This window comes from Danio aesculapii, chromosome 3 (assembly GCF_903798145.1).
Source record: "Danio aesculapii chromosome 3, fDanAes4.1, whole genome shotgun sequence".
Taxonomy (NCBI): Eukaryota; Metazoa; Chordata; class Actinopteri; order Cypriniformes; family Danionidae; genus Danio; species Danio aesculapii.
The window spans coordinates 4,598,441-4,615,615 of NC_079437.1; the positions used below are offsets into that span (position 1 = coordinate 4,598,441).

General features: G+C 40.3%; 1 protein-coding gene across 2 annotated transcripts in view; it reads left to right on the forward strand.

Moving 5' to 3' along the window:
- prr36b (proline rich 36b) overlaps positions 1-16,242 on the forward strand; it is a 75,423-nt gene extending 59,181 nt beyond the window's left edge. For both annotated transcript variants that reach the window (XM_056452937.1, XM_056452938.1), the window contains 2 exons: positions 11,060-11,274; positions 11,584-16,242. In XM_056452937.1, the coding sequence (XP_056308912.1) occupies positions 11,060-11,274; positions 11,584-15,140 (3,772 nt within the window). In that variant the 3' untranslated portion in view covers positions 15,141-16,242. The remainder of the gene's footprint in view (positions 1-11,059; positions 11,275-11,583) is intronic.
- Positions 16,243-17,175: the final 933 nt, after the last annotated feature.

Genomic DNA, 17,175 nt, shown 5'->3' on the forward strand with positions numbered 1-17,175 from the left:
CATCGAGTCATTCCTCATAAATGAATTTCCTCGCTCTATATCTCTTTGTCCCTCTTGCAGACGTTCATTAGGTCATGGTAGAGTTTATTCCCCCAGAGAGATGTTTTATTGCAGCCACTGCATCCAATCTCCAAATGGAGCGTGCGTCTCTCTGAGTGCCCAACAGTCAACTTGATGGATGTTTTACAACACTTCAGTGATTCAGAGTTTGCTGCAGTGCTTCACGTGTGCTTCGCTCCTCAGTTTTCTACGTTTTCGTAGGCTGTGCATGCTACTCTTCAGTTTGACATGGCTGTTTTCTAGACACACACATTTATCTTCACTATTAACTCTGTATTGTGAATATTTTTCAGAATAGTTTTTGCTTAAACGTTGCACGCCTTAAATGATATGTAGTTTCTTCAAAGATCCTTCACTTCAATTATGAATGTTTCCATTCAAATGTTTCCATCCAAAGATGCGAATTAGATTTATGCGCAAAACTGGAGTATTACATAAAACATTGGTGAATAAAGCAGCGTTTCCATCCAGTGAGAAACTAAAAGAACTAAATCCTCACTTCCTGATGAACTGGAGCAGATATCAGTCAGAGAAATGTAGTTTAGTGTGTTGGGATACACCACTGTGGTGTTTTTTCTTCTCTAATAAATGCAACCCAGGCTCATTCTGAAAACGTACCTCCACGGACGTTTCTGGAGACCGCGAAATACGTCCTGGCGGCACGTTTTTCTGCAGTTTTTGTTTTCGCGAATCCGCCAGAGGTCGCCGTGTACACTTTAGGAGATCTCAAATTTCCCTCGCGAGTGCCATTCGCACCTGCTGTTCTCGCATAAACCCACCAGAGGCCGCTGTTGACTAACTTTTGGACAGACTTTCTGACTGACTGAGTGAATGATCGGCTGACCCACCCTCCCCCTTCCCTAAACCCAACCAACTTTATCGATTGACCCGACTACCCACTTCCCTAAACCCAACCAACACGTTTCAAAAGCAATCCAAAAAAATAAAAGCCCTCGTCTGACTTTTTTTTTTTTACCACGTTCTCACCTCGCTATTCACCTGTTTGTTTTATATTTTGGATTCTGTTTTCGCTTACCTGCTTTCTGGAACCGCTCTTCACCGGACTCCAACCCCCGTCTTCGTGGTCAACTCCTCTCTGCATCTCAAATCCGCCGACGGACGTGGCGCGCTAACGGGACAAACTGGTTGCAGCCGGAATGCCGTCCATACGGAGGTAAGCGGTCAGCTGGTAAGCGCGAAAAGGAACGGCGTTACACTGCCCCGTAGCGTTCGTTTAAAGAAATGAAATGCAGCCATACATACCTCCGTCTACGTAATTCGCTGTCTCCAGAAACGTCCGCAGGGCTACGTTTTCACAATGAGCCTGTGTTGAATAAATGAGTTGCGCCTCCGAAGATGAAGACGAAACGCAATGAACGCGCTGAACCTGGTGCTTTTGTAGGCTTGAGACGCTCTTTGGGAGCGCAGACAGATGCTCAAGACAGTTCTGGAGGGAATAATAATAGATGAATATTAATACTGAAGCACTGTGATGACAGACTGACGGCTGAGGGGTTTTAGAAATCAGCTTAACAACATTTCAGATCTTTTACTTGTTTGCAGATATTTAAGAAACATGAGTGAACATTCTTGTTTATCTAAAAAAAAATGCTGAAGTGTGATATTCTGCTTTGAAAATGTGCGTTACGTGCTGGAACGGTCGTCTTTGTTTTGGTCAGAACTGTGGGTTGCCTTGATGGAAAACCTTGTATTTCATTCATTCATTCAGAAAGGCTCTCAAAGTGTGTGTCCGTGACCAATATGCGAACTCCGGTGGACAGTAGCAGACTCCGAAATGAGACGCAGATTCAGAGTTCCACATGAGGTTATTCATTTGCAAATAATATAAATATTACGAGCGTAAACATTAGGTGAGCAGGCCACATTGTAACCCCGTGTCCTAACAACATGCTGCGTGCGAGGCACCAGACGAAACACAACAGAAATTAGCCACACAGCAAACTACAGTGTGCAGTGTGAAGTACACTGCCATTCAGAAGCACGGAGCATACACTCACTCATGAAATGGTAAGGTTTATAATCTAATCTAATACATAGAATCTATAATCTATTATAATCTACAACATATTAACCCTCTTTAACATTATTAAATGCAGATGCAAATGTAGTTTTGATCCAGGACTGTAATAGTTTACACACTGCACCTTTAATGCATCCCATCACACATTTTTATGGTCACGTGCTCTGTTCATACTAAATCACATCACTTCGCAGTAATTATCATGCTGAAATTCATTCAGTAAATGCGTTTACACTGTAGTTTATGCACATTTCTTCTTATGGGATTAAAAGTTTATCCTACTCAGTAGTGTGCATACTTTTTTGTGAGTGTGTGTGCACATTTTTTAAACACATGCACATTGGGGTTTTTCCATTGAGCAATTTTTTATGCGATATTCCACAATTGCGTTTTTAAGGTGAGGGTAAATGTTTCTTGTGTGGGTAGTTATGTGGGTTGAGGTGAAGGTAAGATTGTTTTTTAATCTTCGAGTGACTGTCAACTGTATTTATTTAATTTTTTATATTAGCTGTCGGATTTTCGTTGTATTGATGTACACTTGGCAAATGATAATAATTACTGTTTCCCTGTGGAATGATGTTTGAAGTGTGAAGTCAGATAGTCCTTGTGTGGTTAATCATGGATTATGAAATGAAAATGAGAATGGCCATCTAACTATGACGCGTTGTGATTGACTATGGGATATAGTCAAAAGGGTTGAGTGAGAGGATTGTATCACACACTGAGGAAGGCATTGTGCCGAAACGTTTGTGTCTTTAAATCACCCGAAGAATGTAAAAACAAAAAATAAAAACTTGATGAGTGCGAATCATTACCTTTTTGAATAATAGCATTGACAAGATGGACGCACCAAAGAAGTTTCTTTAAAAAACCGCAAGCTCACAGGGCAAACATTGGCAACTCTACGATATTCCAAAATGCTCATAAAAGTAGCTCAAGAGTTCACACTTAGCTGATAATTGATAATAAAGTGAGTTCACCTGCTGTCCTGGGAGAGAGCTCTGAGCCCGGAGAGATCCTCGAGCCTGGGGCTCCCTCCCGTTTCATAGGGCGAAAGGGGAGTTTGAGCTCAGGTATGTGTCAAGAACTCCACTGCTTATATATGGTAATGACAAATTGGAGAGAAAAACTGCTGACTAAGAGCTCATCTATGGTGCCAATTTGGTTTAGACAATTCACTTATGTCGCGTGACTAGACGGTGGGAGGAAACTGGGGAACCCGCGAGAGCACAGGGAGAACATGTAAACTCCACACAGAAACGTCGACTGGCCTAGTAAGGATTTGAACCAGAGACATTCTTGATGTGAGGTAACTGTGGTAACCACAGAGCCACCGTTTCGCCATATCTATAGGAAAAGAGAGGAGGAGTAGGGGTGGAAGGGGGGTATGAAAACTACTGAGGTATGGAAAAAACTGTTTTATTGTGACTTAGCACTGGTCTGATTGGTGAATCATGTGTTAGCTAATGCAGGACCAGCTGTGGTCAATCATAAGCAAGTGATCCTCTCGAAATTAGTTTACAAATGAACTTCACTTTGATAGAAATCTCAATGTCACTTTTAATTTTGGACAAATGTTTTAAGCAGGACCCTAAAGCAGTGTTTCCCAACCCTGTTCCTGAAGGCACACCAACAGTCCACATTTTCAACCTCTCCCTAATCAAACACACCTGAATCATCTTATCATAACATCAGAAGAGACTCCAACACCTGAAATGAATGGGTCAGATAATGGAGACATCCAAAACATGTACTGTTGGTGTGCCTCCAGGAACAGGGTTGGGAAACACTGCCCTAAAAGATCCTAAACAACATCAGAAATGTTTGGATATCCAATCTCAGTGCTTTTATATGCAGGAGATTGCATTTGCAGGCAAATTTGACACCGCAAGCCACTGAAATCAGTGCACGTGCGCACATAAAATCTGTAGACACGTGTTGTTTTCTTTGGCTGCTTGGGTTAAAGTACATGAATCATATCTTGTTCAGATGATTGACTATTGGCATGAATTAAGCGAACACAGCACATTTACACACAGGTGAGTGCCAGCAGGTAGACGCAAACGCTGCTGAATCACAGCTTCAGCAATGCATGAGGACATGAACTTCATTTATTGAGGTTAAAGAGTCCCTTCAGGCTTTATTAAACTCTCCTCATTGCGCTGTGGCTTTGGGGGGAGTTTTGTCACTCACAAATGTAATGGCAAGTTAAACAATGTTGATAAGACAATCAGACCGCTGGCTCACAAAGCATCAGAGAGCCATCTATAAAATGCTTGAATGATGTGCCATTAGCTTGAAGCACTTTAAGCAAATGTGTGTGTGTGTGTTTTAAGCTTCAATGCATTTCTGTTTTAATGTGTAATTGCCTCCAACCCTGACACAGATCTGACGGAGAAATGCATAACATTAAAGTGACGAGGACGCAGCACATAATAGCCTGCTTTGTTTTGTTTTCTCTACTTTCTATCAGAATAACAGTTACAAAAAAAAGAAGTCGCTGTCAATATTTGCTCAACCTCAAGTCATTGTGAACCTGTATGACTTTGTTGTTCGCCGATATTCAGTCAGCTTTGTCTCAGTAGTATTTGTAAACGTTGAGCCTTTTTCATGTTCCTCAGAGGAAAAGTCTGTTTGGTGACACACAAAAGTGCCATATGAAAGCTAGTAAATACATCCTTTGTAGTCACGTTTTTGTATTCACACTGATAGATCAACAGACAGCAGCCAAATCAAACATACGTTATGTGTACACTGCCAAAAATTCTTAAAGGTGCAGTTGGTGAATCAGGAATATGTGTCTTGTGTTGTTGTGCTGGTATATTCGCTCTGGAATAGCATGTAAGTATGGTTTAGTAATAAGTGTAATTCCTGCACTACGCATACAGTAGTTGCTTTAGGACAAAGTGTGAGCGATTGAGACCAACAATCCTCGAGTGCATGAAATATTGCATATTATGACTAGTTTTGCTAACTACACAACTGAGAACGTGTGAGATATAATAGTTTTTCGTTCGGTATTGTAGTCTTATAAAGTCTTATAAAGTCTTATAAAGTGAACTAGTAGGTTGTCTGCTGTTAGGTGCAAGATTTCGTGTTTCAGGAGGCGTGGCTTTGGATGGAAGGGGAGGGACTGTGTTTCAAAGATATTATGCTAACCGATTAGCATTTTGGCAGATCACCTACTGCACCTTTAAATCAAGAAGCATTTTCTTGATTTTCTTGAATTTTTCACAGGATTTCCTGTAATATTTTTTCTTCTGGAGAAAGCAATATTTGTTTTATTTCGGCTAGAATAAAAGTTTTGAATTTCTTTAAAGCCATTTTAAGGTCAATATTATTAGCCCCCTTAAACAATATTAGTTTTGGATTGTCTTCAGAACAAACCAGTTATACAACGACCTGCCTAATTACCCTAAATTTACCCTAATTAACCTAGTTAAGCCTTTAAATGTCACTTTAAGCTGTATAGAAGTGTCTTGAAGAATATCTAGTCTAATATTATTAATTATCATCATGGCAAAGATAAAATAAATCAGTTATTAGAGATGAGTTGAAGAAATCTGCTCTGTTAAACAGAAATTGGGCACTAAAAATATACAGGGCCTAATAATTCAGGAGGGCTAATAATTCTGACTTCAACTGTGCTTTTTCCCTCCGTAAAAACTCTTTGTGAACTGTACTCAGGCCTAATTATCAAGCTGCCTCACAGACGAATGTCCTAATCCAGGCTGTTCTCTTAAGTAGGTGTTTTTGTCAAGTGAAACTAGGTCGAGGAGCTCCGACACACCACTGCATTAATTCATGTGTGGTTTTCTCTGTCGGGTTTATCTGTTTATAGACTCGCTCTCTTTGTTCCTGAAGCTTCACTGTTAGATTGCTCTCTCTCACCTGATACTCTCTATGTAGGACAGCAGGATTTTGTAAAACCGTCGTCTGTCCTGTGCGAAGATATTATCGTTTTTTCAGTTGCTGTTTCTGTGTGGAGTTTGCATGTTCTGCCCGTGTTGGCGTGGGTTTCCTCCGGGTCGTCCGGTTTCCCTCACAGTCCAAACACATGCGCTATAGGGGAATTGGGTGAACTAAATTGGCCGTAGTGTATGAGTGTGTGTGTGAATGAGAATGTATGGGTGTTTCCCAGTGCTGGTTTGCATCTAGAAAGGCATACGCTGCGTATAACATATGCTAGAATAGTTGGGAGGTCATTCAGCTGTGGCGACCCCTGATAAGTAAGGGAGTAACCCAAAGGAAATGAACACACGAGTACTACGGTATTTTTAAATTAGCTGTACAATTCAGTTTAGTGTTAGTTGGTTTCATTAATAGGATCATCAGAGCTTCCCACAGGTTTGAAATACACTTGCGGTGGTAGCCGGATTGAAACACCTTTTACCCACAGCACATAAATGCGACACACATGCGACAAACAAAAAATGTATATAATTTTAACTCTATTTTTATTTAATATGACTCAGGATTTCTTTTATTTAAACAACCCTTTTTTAATAACCTTAACCTATTGAAAAGAAAAGGTGTATAACACTGTTTCTCTTACTTTTATGCTATTTAGGAGCCATGTGCACCCACAGACAGGTAAAAGCTGCTCTCTCTCACTCTCTGAAGTTGCATTAATGGCATGATATTTTGCACAGTATTGCCAAAGCATTTTAGATATGTATAAAGGATGTAATATATTAACATCATTAAATTAATAAAAATATACAGCAAAGGAAAAATAAATGACAGAAAAAAAGGAATAAAAATATAATAATATTCATTCATTTTCTTTTCGGCTTAATCCCTTTATTAATCTGGGGTCGCCACAGCGGGATAAACCGCACAGAAACGCCAACTGACCCAGTCGAGGCTCGAACCAGCGACCTTCTTGCTGTGAGGTGACAGCACTACCTACTGCGCCACTGCGTCGCCAATATAGACAATATTGCTAAAAATGATAATAATTACTAGAATAAAACGTGTAGATTATCTAAATGAGGCAAATTAGTTGATTAGCCATTTCTAATGGTGTATATAGTAACGTTTATCTAAGTCGTTTATTAAATAATGAATCATTTAATCTCTCGCGGCTAGGCATGGGCCAGTATAAGATTCTGACGGTATGATAACCTTCGATAAAAATATCACGGTATCACAATATTGCGATTACTGCTCTAAAACAAGTTCTTTTTTTAAATGTCTGGGTAAAAAACAAAAACGTTTTTCCCCTTTGAACACAATATATTTAATTTTGTGAAAGATTTTGGAGCAGTAAAACATGTCAGGCTGAATAATTCAAATGAATCATTGACTTCTGCTGTCTTTTCAAAAACACTGATTTCTTTACAATTTAAAACAGCATGTTTGGATATTTTTTCTGCTGAAGATACTGCTGTCCTAAAAAAAAACAAATTTTGGCGGTTTTAACAACTTGACTTTTCCAAACCGCAGTATTGACCTTATTCTTCAATGCGGAAGTGCGCGCGTTTTAGCGATTGTTTTAGAACTTCCGATTCAGGTGCCTATGGGAGAAATGACTAGAAATAATAAACGGCAAAAAACGGTCAAACTACTCACTCTACAAACAAGTGTTTGCATTACAATACAGACAAAATAGAGTAATATAATAAGAAAATATCAAACGAGCAAAACGAGCAGTTTTTAACGTTTAAAAATGAATGGAAGTGAATGAGACCGGAAGTTTCGAGTCAAAATGATTCAAATGGCTGCGCCCACTCGTACGTGGAGAATAAGGTGAATACCTTGAAAACGGTTATTGTCCCATAAATGCTTGCTACTTACAAATAACAGCAACTTTAGAAAGTGAAAGCAAAAGCTGAATCCCGGACATTTAAGAAGATCCAAAAACTACGGCCGGATGCATTTTGGCGCAAAAGGCACGTCACTGTGGGTCTGCAAAGTGGGTCTAAGTGTTGACAGTGTCTGTGGCCTCGTGCTAATGCACGCCTCCCACCAGTGCTGATATACAGCCATATCGCACTGCTACTCGTGTGATATTGCTCATATATATATATATATATATATATATATATATATATATATATATATATATATATATATATATATATAATTATTATAATTTTTTTATATATTATATATATATCTATTTAGTTTTTTATTAATTTTGTTTCAGTTTTAATTCTAGTTAATGAGGTTTAAATAAACACGTCCATTGTCAAACAGAGCACATTTTTGTGTTGTCCAACTTCTATTACATCTTGTGTTATAGACGCTTGTGTTAAACAAAACTTAGTAATAAAAAAATGAATAATCGTTTGAATAAACACTGAATCCAAAACGATACAAATGCAACGAATAAAACTAAAAATGACGAAGAATTCTGGACAAACTTCTTCATAATAAAGATCATTCTGTGTATGTAGTTAAACATGTCTGTTCGCATATTTTGGTAAAGTTAGAACACATTTTATGTTTTTATAAAACATGTTTTTTTCAAATAAATAAAATCATGCGGATATGTTTGTCTGTAAAAGCGCCATCTACTGGTGTTTCTCTAAACAACCACAGGTCTTATTTTCCATCACAGAATGAGTGCTTATTATTGTTTTTTTGTCAAATAAGCTTGCTCCGACGAGTGCTACGGAGATCACACTGTTCATCAGTGTTTTCATAGCGAAAAGTCTGAAGATGTTTTTCAGACTGAAAGAGGAAGTTGTTCTGTTACAGAAGCCGGTATTAGGTTATTTTTACCCTCTCCTTTTCCAATTAGTTTATGCCTGTTTTAATAATTCGCTTATTATTAGTGAATATTTTAAAATATTCAAGATTATCTCTTCTTAAGTGTATCACACTGATACTTATACTAATTAATTGAACAAGTAATATTAATGATTCACCTTCGTAATCATGTTCAACTCCTGTCTCTATCCTTCTATGTAGTCATTTTATAATCAGCGTTTTTATGTCAGTGGCCAGTCGCCTGGAGCACAGGGCCTATTGACCACCTCTGTACACACTGCTCTCTGGTTTGGGAAAGGCTTTCCTCTCCACACCAGCCATCTCAGTCTCCAGTCAAAGAGTTTATTCAACAGCAGGGGACATTGTAAATGTGCAAAGACCTCAGCTTATGGCAGAAAACAGAGATATGGCGATATTTCTTTTTAAAAATGTCAAATCCCAGCACAATATCAGTTTTAGTTTGCTTTTATTAACGAGTCTTCTTTAGTTTGTATTATTATTATTTATTTTTTTTTTAAATAGCAATTTAGTCATGGCAGAAAATATATTATTTTACAAAAAAAAGTGTTTTTGTTCACCTTAAATTTGTTTCAAATAATTCTGTTAAAAATCATGACTGAATCGTGAATCGTGAGATTAGTATCGTGAATCGTAAGGCAGGTGAATCCCTAGTGCCTATTAATTCCAAAAGCGATTTATTGATTTTTGCTAATGATCATTTTATTTCAGTTAGCACTTTCAGTGACTGTTTCATTCAGTTTTAGATTTATTGAGATCTTAAAACATTCATTTCAGTTAAAGTCAATGTTTTTGACCATTAGATTTAGTTTCTTTTTACTGAAATACTCCTGGTCCTGTGAGGACTTGTCCTGTGAGGACTTTGTCTACACAAAATGTAGAATGGTGCATGTGTTTTCAGCTCGATGCATGAGCGGGATTTGCATGGTTATTTTTACTCTGCGCATTGAAAGATTTACATGGCGCTCTCTGTGTCTGATACGCACCCTGTTTCATGTTCTCCAGCTCTTTATTTAGAAAAGGAGACACAAATGCATTGGAGCGTAGACAGAGGAAAACAGAAGCTCCTGCCAGGCCCACAGGATCTAGGTTAGGTTACTCAGACATGACCTGGACAAGTACTGAGTCACCGGCGAGTGCCGAGCCGCTTTCATGGTAGACTCAATCGGACAGATACTAGACCCTGTCAGGGCAGAACATGTGCATTAGCACTGAGTCAGGCACCCCGGGATAGAAGAGAGGCATTATGGGTAAAGAACTGGGGGGGAGGTGCTTTCTTGAAGAGAATATTTTTACTAGTGTTACCATTACTCACGGTTGTTTTCACATCCCTCAGGCCGTATGTTCTGTGACTAATGACAGCTCTGTCTTACGAGTCACTCCTTTTTAGAAGAACCCTTTAAATGTCAGGATTTTACTCATACATACTAGAGCCTGATTTTTTCATGATCACTATCCCAACATAGAATATGGTTAAATAAAATCTCCATACAGAAAAGCCAAATGGCCCAGCCGGGACTTAAACCAGGGACCTTTTTGCTGTGAGGCCACAGTGGTAACCACTGAGCCACTGTGTCGCCCGTCCATATGATATATATCATCATATTGCACATCCATATTTACTGTATTTTTTGGGGGGTTTGTACACATTTGGAGGATCATGGGGCACAGAGATAGGAGAACCAAACTGGGAAAGGACCTTGAGCCAGTGATTGAACTGGGGTTGCCACAAGCACCATGGGGATATGTGTTAGCAGGCTAACCACAAGGCTTCTGCTGTTGACCAATAGTTTTTTGATTTTAATTACAGGAAGTGCTTGTCCTAGCTGGCCACGAAACAAGTCTTTCAACGTTAGTGTCCTACTGCAAATTGTGCCTTAAAATGATAGTTCGCCCAAAAATGAAATTCTGTCATCATTTACTCACCATTCACTTGTTTCAAACTTGAGTTTCTTATGTTGAACACATAATACGATATATCGAAGAAAGCTGGTTACCACTGACTTCCGTAGAATTAGTTTTTCCTACTTTGGAAGTCAAGTGTATGAGGCTATTAGGTCTCTCCAAAATATCTTGTTTTGCGTTCAACAGAAGAAAGAAACTCATGAAGGTTTGCCGAATAAATACTGAGTACGTTTTTATTTTTGGGAGATCTTTCTCTTTAAATGACTGCTAAGTAAATACCACCTTTCTCATATTTTCTGTCCAATCTTAAATCTGCAGGTCTGTTGGCTCCGTTCCTGCTACCCGTTCTTCACCTGCTGCCTCTAAGCCTGCAACTCTAACAACTGCAACCAAGACACCTACATCCACATCCAGGCCAACCACTGTGACACCCAAGACACCATCTACTACTGCTAAACCTTCTCCTGCTAAAACAACAGCACCCCCTTCTGGCCGCACTCCTACTCCCAAGACAACAACACCTGTCAAGAAAGGTGTGAGCCTCATGGAATATAATAAACATATGCACGCACTTCTAATGTAACCATTTTGTAGTTAACAATTTGTTAAAATTTTTGAATATCAATATTTCAGATGTGGTTTACTACCACAACTCAAATAATTTTTATCTCATATTTTTAAGTGTTTTATTTGTTTCATATTTTATATCTGTATTTTTATTAAATACAGATATAAAAATTATTTAAATATAATGTTTAGCATTATTATTATCAATTCATTTTTTAAATCTCTGATACTGAATTGAAATGATATGTTCTGAAATTATATATTCTCTTTTTTAGATGTCAGTAAGCTGTCATCTACTCCAGCGCCTAAGAAGACCACTTCTTCCCCACTTACCCGGCCAGCAACATCCAAGACCACCAAACCAGACACCCCCAAATCAGCCTCCACTGCCAAGGCAGAATCAGCTTCCAAAAAACCCACAACCACAAGCAAGGCAGCAGATGTTAAACCTAGCAAACCCAAGGAGAGCAAAGCAACACCTTCCAAGGAGGTCAGTGCAAGCCCCAAGACCACAGGCACTAAGCCCAGCACTAAAACAAGTAGCCCAAAGAAGACTGTTGGCAGTAGCACTCCAATGTCATTGAAGGGTGGCCCAAAAGCCTCTGTGCCTGCAGACACAGCAGCTAAAGAGGCTGAGAAGAAAGACATTGTACCCGCTGTGGTTGCAGCAACTACTGCAGCTGCTGCTATTATTTCTGTGGTGGCCTCAGAGGGACCTGAAGACTCAACGTTTGTTCCAGCTGGCACTGAAGAGGTGCCTGAAGACTTGTCTTCTGTGGTCAATCCTGCTGTCTCTGAGGTGAAATTAGAAGAGTCATTTACAACTCCCATTCCTGCTTACTCTAAAGATTCTGTTGAAATGGCCACACCGGTCATTCCTCCTCCTACTACAGATAAATCCGAAGACAAGGATATAACTGCTATGTCTTATTTCTCTGAGGAACAAATTGAAGACAGAACCTCTGATGAGACACCAGAAGAAACTGGTCCCTTTCGTCCTCATATTCATCCTGCTTCTGAAGAAACACCTGAAGACATAACCATGTCTATCATCCCCCCTACTTCCTATGGGGCACCTGAAGTAAAAGATTCAACTGCCTTTCCTCTTACCTCCGAAGAAATACCTGAAGACACAACTACATCTGTAATTCCTCCTACATCTTATGAGGAAAGACAAGAAACCATTTCACCTGTTATTCTTCCTTCCTTTGAAGAAACACAGGAACATGTAACTTCATCTGTCATTCGCCCTACATCTTATGAGGAAAGACAAGAAACTGTTTCACCTGTTATTAATCCTACCTTTGAAGACACACGTGAACATGAAACTACATCTTTCTTTCCCCCCACATCTTATGAGGCAAGAGAAGAAACTGTTTCCCCTGTTATCCCTCATGCTTCTGAAGAAACACCTGAACATGAAACTACATCTGTAATTCCCCCTACCTCTTATGAGGCAAGAAAAGAATCTGTTTCACCAGCTCATGCTTCTGAAGAAATACCTGAAGTGGTAACTACCCCTACCTCTTATGAGGCACCAGAACAAAATGTTATTGATACTGCCTTTGATGAGGAACCTGAAGACACAGATACACCTGTTATTTCTCCTACTCCTGATAATGTGGAGCTCACCTATGCCCAGGACACTTATAGAGATAACACTGCTAGCTTTTTATTTGCTGCCGAGGTGGACCAGGAGGAGTCAGTGCCTGCTGAGTCTCCCCTTGGTACTACAGTACTCTCCCCACCATCCTCTCCTACTGGCCCAATTTCCATGCCAGTTGAGATCCCAACCTCATCTCCGTTCCAGGACTTGCAGGGTGCGGCTGAACCATGGGCACAGAGCTCTTCCCTGTTCCCCCACACTGCACCCACCGAGAACCAGGAGCAGGATGAGGAAAGTGGGGAAGATGATGAAAAAGAGCAGGAAGATATACCAATGTCTTCTGCAGCACAGATAGTGATGGGAGATTTTGAAATGCTGGGCTCTGCTGGTGGGGATCGCATTAGACCTGAGGCTCCAGTCTCTGCCTGGCAAGAAAGAGAAGAAGCGGTGGAAAAAGCTGAAGAAGAGATTAATGAAGACAATGATGAGGAGGAGGAGGAGGAGGAAGAGGATGATGAGGAGGATGAGGTCAGAGAGATTGGCATAGAGGAACCATTGCCACAAACAGAGAAAGAAGATGACTTTAAAAAGGGGGTGACAGGATTTGCTAGCTCTGATTGGGGCATGATGCAATCAGATGACATGTTTAGCAGTAACAAACACGACTCAGAAGGGACATCTCCCTTCAGTGTTGAAGACAAGTGCATTGCTAAAGAGACAGGTGGCTTTGCCATTAACGAAGCTGATGGTGAACAGCCATTCACAGGGCCTCCTGGAATCCAGTCATTCGGTAGTGAAGACGAAGAAGAAGATGAGGAAGAAGATTTGAAGAAACACATGGACCTGGAGCTTGATGCTGAGGATCACAAACAACAGGAAGAGCAAGAGAAGGAGGATGAAGATGTGGAGATGATCCACAAAGGCATGGCTGAGAGTGGGGTTTGTGGAAATGATGATGATGAGGATGATGAGGAAGATGAAGAAGAAAATCAGAATTACACAGAAGAGCGCTGTCTAGATTTTTGCAGCACTGATCACAATGCACCAGCCACAACTATGCCTTCAACCACAGCATGGAGTCAGTCCAATCCATTCTCTGATTCCTTGGCCCAGCCTGCTTCCTTTCTGTCTGAATCAAGCCTGTCAGATACAAGATTTCAAGATCCAGACACAACCACTACATTCTCAGCTGTTCCAGAAACAAGCATCACATTCTCAGCTGATCCAGATACGCCACCTAAATCCCCAGCTCCACCCCTGATTCAGGCTTCAGAACCTCAAATTGAAGCCCAGGAGGAAACTGTGTACTCCATCCCAGCAGAGCCAGGGATCTTGGGTGCCCCTGTCATGTCACAGTCCAGCACTCTCAGTGGGACGGCCCTGGTGGCCCACAGCAGCAGTGAAACCAGCACACCTGAAGAGCTACGAGATTATGACAGCAGCTCAGGTGTAGAGTCCCGATCAGACAAACAGCAGACGCCTGTGCCTGCCATTCAGACAGACATGGAGCAAGATCTAGGTATCCACCTTGAGCGTGGAGATGGGGAGGAAGAGGAGGCTGAAACACTGCCAGCGGATGAGATATTGGGTGATGCCGCAACTGCACCAGCCTCTGTTCCATCATCACCATCAACCTCTGGTGATGAGGCCAGCGATACAGAGGGTGAAATGCAGATTAATGATCCCAATGTTGTGGCTGATGATAAGACGACAGTCCCACACAACCTCTCTGCTCTTGAGGAAGATGAGGAAGCTCATGAACATATCGGAGAGGAAGATGGCGATACGCCTCAATCAGCCAACTCTGTGGCCTCCTATGGATTTGACTGCTCAGCATCCATTTCCAATGCCCACTCCATGGCTGAGAGTTGTGGGAAGAGTCCAGGTATCTTTAGCCTGGAAAACGAAGAGCAGCTTCCGGAAGAAGCCAAGGATCCCTCTTTCATCAAGGAGCTCACCTTGCCAGCTGCTACCGCCTATAGTGATGACTTGTTAGGCTGCCCAGTGGATTTGCTGCCTATCAACGAGCCTACAACAGAGAGAGATGCTGGGTTTGATGAGCACTACATGCTGGGTAGTAAAACAGATCCAGGCACTATGGAAGAAATGGATCCTGAGTCTCCCATGCACCTGTCGCCCCAACATGGGGATGATACAGACGGCCAGCCACCGTACTACTCTGCTATATGTGATAAGACTGATAACTTTCTAGCAGGTAACGTATAAAGTCCCTCCTTTGGAATGCACCTTGTCTACCCCCAAACCCCACGCTCCCATCCCGTCTCCTTCATTTCTTCCAAATGTGGGGTTAGCAAGAAGAGAAATTAAAAGAAATACGTAATAGAAGAGAGAAAGAAAGGGGAGCCGTCATTGAGGGATTATAGCTTTGTCCGAGCTGCTCTCTGTTCTTCTATTACCACAGTGGTGGTTATGATTGTATGGCTTAAATTTCTGTATGTACAGTAGCTATTATCATTTTCTATTAGAATGTACTTTTTAAATAACACTGCGTTTCATGGCACCCCTGAACCTGCAATGTTAGATTAAGTTAAGGTGATGTCCTATAGTGAAAGGACAAAAATGCAAAAAAAATAAAAAAATAAAATAAATAAACACACTTGGTGGATTTCAACTACCTTTGTATTTATCCTACTGTTTTTACCAATCAAATGTCATTTTTTTATACTTTGTTTTGTTTTCCCTTGGTTTTGTTTGGCTTGTTTTTAAGATCCCTGTCTCTTACCTTAATGTTTGTACACACATCAGTTTTCCTGCACTGTAAAAGTAGCTTTACTGTCTTTTTAAAATGATCCAGCACTAACTGCTTTAGCATTAATTACAGGTTAGATATTCTTCAGAAGCGTTTCACTCTCACAGTGTTTGACATAGGGAGGTTAATGGGTGTTAGATGGCAAGTCATACTTCATTTTTACTTTGTGTTTTGTTTTTGGGCTACCGCTGCGCATTTTTGTGAAGGCTAACAGATTCTCATTGGCTCGTAACTTAAGTGTTTTAAAGCACTGGGCTCTGATTGATCTTGATTCTTTCATTTACAGTAGTTGGACATTTGTACTTTGGAACGGACTAACCATTTCTGTTCATTGAAATTAAAGTGCTTTCCTGCATTTCTTAAAATGATGCTCGCAGGCCAGTGTACTGCGAGTGTTGGGACATTTCTACAAGAATTGGAACTGCATGTGCAACTAACTCAGAAATTGTTATAATCTTGATATGATTCCAGACATGATCCAGGGATGTTTGGTATTTAATGATTCACAATAACTGAAACTTCTTTCCCCCGAAATTCCATTAAACATCATTGCAAGGCTGTCTGTTCCTGTTTGTTTGTTTTTTATTTTGAGTTGCATTTGTGCTCCTATGGAATTTGATTATGAACACGATATTAATATCTGCTGAAGTGGTGTTAATTCCAGATGTATTTTGATGAAATAACAGCGATCATCCCTGGTTTAGGATGACCCTCTTCTAAATCATGTCATGCATCCTTAACTCAGAACAGGACCTCTTTCTGAAAGCCTAAAAGCAACAGTAACATTGCATGGTGTTATGGATTTTAAGAAATGCCTGTTTTCATTTAAGATGTAATTCATTATACAGTATATTTAATGCATAAACACAGATATTCTAAAACTTGCCTGAATGGTAAATTATCCTCTATCATCTCTCAGTATCTTTCTCTTTTGTCTCCTGTTCACTGTTTTGGTTTTATTTTCATCCACCCATCATTAACCTTTTACATCAAAACCATCTGGAGGTGAATTAAACGAAGAGCAGGTTTTCCTCGATGGAGTACATGATTATCAGTTTAGCTCCTGTTTAATGGAAAATCTTGACATATTTTGTGAGAATGAATTTGTTGTTCGCTCAAAAGTTGCACAAATCATTTATTTAAATGTTCACAAAGTTAAAAGATTATGTTATCACTTCTTAATATGGAAACATAGTTGTATCATTTACCCATACTATGATCTTTATTAATGGAATTCAGTAGAGGTGTGAACCTACACTGGTCTCACGGTTTGGTTACGATTATATAATTTTGTATTTTAGTTCACAGCACAGAAATTAATGTCTTAAAATGTACAAATGCCACCAAGCCCCCCCCCCCCCCACCCCCCCCCCCCCCCCGGGTAACTTTCGACCTCGAAAGTCAGTTTCTTACAAGGGGTGGCATTGAGATAACGCCACCCACCTCCGCTCTTCACTGTCGTCCATGAAAGGGTGGCACGAACGCCTGTAT